Source organism: Piliocolobus tephrosceles, chromosome 13 (assembly GCF_002776525.5).
Source record: "Piliocolobus tephrosceles isolate RC106 chromosome 13, ASM277652v3, whole genome shotgun sequence".
NCBI lineage: Eukaryota > Metazoa > Chordata > Mammalia > Primates > Cercopithecidae > Piliocolobus > Piliocolobus tephrosceles.
Genome location: NC_045446.1, coordinates 12498493 through 12504374, shown reverse-complemented (window position 1 = coordinate 12504374; position 5882 = coordinate 12498493). Strand labels below are relative to the sequence as shown.

General features: G+C 48.6%; 1 protein-coding gene across 1 annotated transcript in view; it reads right to left on the bottom strand.

Moving 5' to 3' along the window:
* The window catches only part of VWCE (von Willebrand factor C and EGF domains), a 42194-nt gene that overhangs the window by 12290 nt on the left and 24022 nt on the right, over window positions 1-5882 (bottom strand). The window contains exons 14-16 of the mRNA XM_023189512.1: window positions 5510-5595; window positions 2761-2857; window positions 1313-1395 (exon numbers count right to left, since the gene is read on the bottom strand). Of these exons, the coding sequence (XP_023045280.1) occupies window positions 1313-1395; window positions 2761-2857; window positions 5510-5595 (266 nt within the window). The remainder of the gene's footprint in view (window positions 1-1312; window positions 1396-2760; window positions 2858-5509; window positions 5596-5882) is intronic.

The following is a 5882-nucleotide window of genomic DNA, read 5'->3' as shown; positions in this document are numbered from 1 at the left end:
TATAAAAATAATTTATATATAAAATTTTTTATCTTTTTATAAAAATAATTTTATATATAAAATTTTTTTTTAATATAAAAATTTTATAAAATAAACTTTTAAAAAAGAAAAAACTTTTTGCCTGGGTGCAATGGCTTATGCCTGTAATCCCAAAACCTTCGGAGGCCGAGGTGGGAGGACTGCCTGAGCCCAGAAGTTCCATACCAGCCTGAGCAATACAACACGACCCCATCTCTATGAAAAGAATGTTTTAATTAGCCAGGTGTAGCAGTAATCCTGGCTGGGTGTGATCCCACCTACTTGGGACGATCGCTTGAGCCCAGGAGTTCAAGGTTGCAGTGAGCCATGATCACGCTACTGCACTTCAACCTGGGTGACAGAGCAACACCCTGTCTCAAAAAAAAAAAAATTTTTTTTTTCATTCTCCAAAAATTAAATGATACTATGGGACATGCTTTTTCAGACTGAGAGGCAGTATGACTCAGGAGAATAAATGTGCATCTCGGAATCACAATGCTAGGGTTCCATTCTCAGTACTTTGATTAACTAGTTATGGGATCTTGAGCAAAGACTCTCTCTGTGCCTTGGTTTTCTCATCCAGAAGAATGAGATGATGAATTCTGGAATGGATTAGCTGAGTGCATGCCTATGAGGGGCCTGGCACACAGCAAGAGTTTGACCATGTGGGTCTATTGAAAAGGTTCCAGTACAGGGTTCTAGGTTTGTGCGCTTCACCTCCACCCTCATCAAGAATCCCTGAGACCATCTCTAGGGGGTAACCCAGAAGCAGAGGACTTTGCCAGCCAGGTTTAAAAACATTTATCTGGGCTGGGCACGGTGGCTCATGCCTGTAATCCCAACACTTTGGGAGGCTGAGGTGGGCAGATCACCTGAGTTCAGGAGTTTGGAAACAGCCTGGCCAACATGGTGAAACCCCGTCTCTACCAAAAATACAAAAATTAGCCGTGCGTAATGGTGCATGCCTGTAGTCTCAGCTACTTGGGAGGCTGACACAGGAGACTTGCTTGAACTCGGGAGGCGGAGGTTGCAATGAGCTGTGATTGCACCACTGCACTCCAACCTGGGAGCCTGGGTGATAAAGCAAGACTCCATCTCAAAAACAAACAAAAAAAATTTATCTGGCCCTGTCTAAAGGGTCACCCTGGGCAGGACTGGAGGGAGCTGACTTCCACCATGAACCAGAAGCATCCCTTGTCGTGGAGGTCTCTGGATTTTGCCTCTGGGATTCAGGAGCCGATGTCAGTTGTGGGGGAGTTTCCAGAGGCAGGGGTCAGATCTGGGTGGTCCATACCAGGCAGATGCAGCTCAGACATGGGTCCAGCACAGACGGGAAGGTCTCGTTGTTATAGAAGATTCTGCCTGTGTAGGTGCAGCCTGCCAGAGAGAGCATGTGCTGAGCACCAGCTGGGAGTGGCCAGGGACCAGGCTCCCCGCCAGGGCCAAGGTCAGAGGCTTATCTGGATAGCAAACGGGAGGCCATGTGCCTCCCCCGGCAGTCACCCTGGGAGTTAGAGAAGGGACGAAATGCCTGTCTGGATTGTCTGAATCGTGTATTGACTTTTTTCCCACCAGACTCAGCAAAAGGATCAAGTGTCTTGGCCTCAGTGTTCTCACCCTGGAGAGTGGGGAGATTCGTCCTCTTCCTCTCACCGGGGGGATGAGGCGGAAGGACTGGGAAATACGAGGTGTGTGTGAGGCCCCACAGCATCTCCCCAACCTCCTCTCTGCCTTCCAAACTCAGTCAAACCACCAACCCCGCCTGTCCAGAACATTCCCCAACACCACTCCCTTCTCTGATTCCTGACAGCCCCAGAAGCCTGATCTGAGTGATGATACTATAACATACTGGTAAGTGTAACAGCAGGTGATGAGACAGTAGGGGACGCTTTAAAATATACATATATATATATATATATATATATATATGTAAAATGTACATCTACTAAATGCGTGTGAGCATCACAAAAAGAGACTAGAGGGACATAAACACAAATTTAACAGTCGTAATAGGTCCTTGTTAGTATTTTTTTATATTTGGTTTCTGTGTTTTTTTCCTAAATTTTCTATAATGGAGTCGGGTGTGTCGGCTTACGCCTGTAATCCCAGCACTTTAGGAGGTTGAGGCAAGCAGATCACCTGAGGTCAGGAGTTCGAGACCAGCCCGGCCAACATGGTGAAACCCCGTCTCTACTAAAAATACAAAAACTAGCTGGACGTGGTGGTAGGTGCCTGTGATCCCAGCTACTCAGAAGGCTGAAGCAGGAGAATCGCCTGAACCCAAGAGGCGGAGGGTACAGTAAGCTGAGATTGCACCACTGCACTCCAGCCTGGGTGACAGAGCAAGGCTGTCTCAAAACAAGTAAAATAAAATAAAATAAATTTTCTATAATAAAACCTTACTTCTGAAATCATGGAAAAGGCAAAAATGACTATTAAAACGTCTCTCCTCTTGCTGTTTTCCCGTTGTCTCACAGGCACAGCTCCTGTACCGCCCACCTGCACTGTAAGCCCTGCATGTCTTCAGATCTGCCTCCAGCACTCAGAGGCGGCCTGAGTTGGGCAAACTGTTTTACCTCAGTTTCTTTATCTGTGCAATGGGGTTGTCCCTTGGGGTTGTTAGGACAAGAGATGAAGGTTGTATAGGGCTTAGCGCAAAGGAGCCCGGTGCAGGGTGAACCTGCAGGTGGGACCCCCTGAGATGCCCTGCCCTGGGGGCTGGGGGCGGAGGCAGGGGATTACCTGCTGAACAGTCTGGGCAGCACTGTCCAGGGATCCGGATCGGGTGAGGGCAGGAGTCCACACAGTCTGTTCTCTTGCAGCTCACCAAGCCATCTGCCTGGAGGAAGGAGGAACTTCACCAAGACCCCACCGGTGATACCAGCCCCTGCCTCCCCGCCCTGCAAAAGAAACAGCAATGTAGCAACCTGGCCAAGGCTTGCCCTGAAAGGCACCATGAGGCAGCTGAAAGGTGGCAGGTCCCCCTAAAGAGGACCGGTTACTTGGGAAAGGCCACGTGAGCCTTCCAGAAAGTCTACGCATCTTTAAGGAGAAGGAAAGTCAGAGCTGGGATTCTGGTCTCCTCGGCTTCCTGTAGCAGCCAAAGGCTGCACCGTTACCCCCATCCAAATCCTTTCTCACCTTTTCCCTGGAAACCTGGTTCACCAGGAACCTACAGAGTACCATAAAACATTATTTTTAGAAAAAACAATGCCACCAGAAACGTCTATTTCAGAGAGCCAAAGTGCCACACAAGGTTTCTTTTCTTTTCTTTTCTTTTTAAGACAGAGTCTCAGTCTATTGCCCAGGCTGGAGTGTAATGGCGCAATCTTGGCTCACTGCGACCTCCACCTCCCTGGTTTAAACGATTCTCCTGCCTCAGCCTCCTGAGTAGCTGGGATTACAGGCATGCACCACCATGCCAGGCTAATTTTTTTATATTTAGTAGAGACGGGGTTTCACCATTTTGGTCAGGCTGGTCTTGAACTCGTGACCTCAGATCATCCCCACGTTGGCCTCCCAAAATGCTGGGATTATACATGTGGGCCACCGCACCCGGACTCTTTTTCTTTAAAAAAAAAAAAAAAAATCTGACAGTTTGAACCTTTTGTATCACTCTCTCGGTGACTGATTGTGGTGCCTGAAATCAGTCATAAAGGAGAAGATAGCACAGGATGGACTTTCCTCCCAACTCTAATTTCAATGAGACGTGTTCAGCTTACACCTTTTCAACCAACGGCTCATCGAAGGCACTAGAAGGCTGAGCTTCTCCTACATGAAAGTGCACACAGGGCCGGGCGCGGTGGCTCAAGCCTGTAATCTCAGCACTTTGGGAGGCTGAGACGGGTGGATCACGAGGTCAGGAGATCGAGACCATCCTGGCTAACACGGTGAAACCCCGTCTCTACTAACAAAAATCCCAAAGTCCAGCTGGGCGAGGTGGCAGGCGCCTGTAGTCCCAGCTACTCGGGAGGCTGAGGCAGGAGAATGGCGTAAACCCGGGAGGCGGAGCTTGCAGTGAGCTGAAATCCGGCCACTGCACTCCAGCCTGGGCGGCAGAGCAAGACTCCGTCTCAAAAAAAAAAAAAAAAAAAAGAAAGTGCACACAAATCACCTAGAGGTTAAAATGCAGTTTATGAGGGCAGAGGTGTGGGCGGGGCCTCGAAAGCCTGCACGTCTAACCAGGGCTCCCAACACAGGTGTAAGAGACCTCATTTTGAGAAATAAACCTCTAAAAGACTCGAAGCTCTTAAAGTAGAAAGGAAAGCCAGCATGTATTAGATTGGTGCAAAAGTAATTGCGGTTTTTGCCATTATACGTAATGGTAAAAAAACCTGCAATGACTAGTGCTTCAATAATGAGCTAAAAGAGTTGTATTTCTGGCTAGATAGCTATGTTTACATTGCTGTCGATCTGACTCAAACTCATGCACCTCCTTACCCATTTCTGAAATGGTGAGGTCACACGATTTGCAGTCATGAAGAAAACATTGCAATTTCACAGAAACAGCCTGAACAACTAGGTCTCAGGCTGCCCCACTCCCTCAGTTATCCATGCCTGGGGAAAACTTTCTATGAAGATTCCTAATTCTTACTCCTCATGCCAGCAGCTCCCTGCACATGCACAGTGTGTTACACACACTTTTTTTTTTTTGAAACAGGGTCTTTCTCTTTCACCTAGGCTGGAATGCGGTAATGCGATCACAGTTCACTGCAGCCTCGACCTCCTGGGTCAGCCTCAGGAGCTGAGGAAGCGATCCTCCCACCTTAGCCTCCCAAGTAGCTAGGACCACAGGGGCATGCCACTACACGCCGTTAATTTTTGTTTTTTTTTGTAGAGACAGGGTCTCACCATGTTGTCCAGGCTGGTCTCAAATTCCTGGGCTCAAGCAATCTTCCCACCTCAGCCTCCCTAAGTGTTGGGATTATAGGCGTGAGCCACCACTCTTGGCCATACACACTGTTTTTGTTTTCTGAGATGGAGTCTTGCTTTGTTGCCCAAGCTGGGGTGCAGTGGCACGATCTCAGCTCACTGCAACCTCCTCCTCCTGGGTTCAAATGATTCTCCTGCCTCAGTCTCCCAAGTAGCTGGGACTACAGGCACCCGCCACCACACTCGGCTAATTTTTTGTATTTTTAGTATTTTTTGTATTTTAGTTTCACCATGTTAGCCAGGATGGCCTCGATCTCCTAAACTTGTGATCCACCCGCTTCAGCCTCCCAAAGTGCTGGGATTACAGGCGTGAGCCACCGCGCCCAGCCAACCATATGCACTTCTTAAGGCCAACTGCCAAGCGCCACCGTCCTCACACATCTACTGAGGGCAGGAAAAACTGGGTCCAACCCTTTCTGTGAAAGTGGAACTTGACAGTGCCGGAGGGAGACTGCAGCCAGCCTGAGGCCAGTCTCTGGAGGGGCCAGGACGCTTGTCTCCTCTGGGTGAGGCGGGGCAGCCGGGTAAAGCAGCTGAAGGCGAGCAGGTTGTCATTCACCTGGCAGATGCATAACTCACAGGGGTCACCAGGCGACCAGATCTGTCCAATTGGAAACTCAACCCCGTTGTCATCGAGAGAGCAGCCTGGATGAGGACAATGGCAAAGAAAAGACAGTGGGCACAAGACCTAGACTACAACAGCAGCAAGGACAGACGCCTTATGCACACACACACACACACAGACACCGGTATCACTCACACACATCGACACACAAACTTACACACACTCATACAAATGCACACTTAAATACACACACACAGATACCATTCATGCACACAGAGACACACAGATACAAATGTACATTTGCATACACACAGATACAACACAGACACACATACACTCATACAAATGCACTTACGTACACATACAC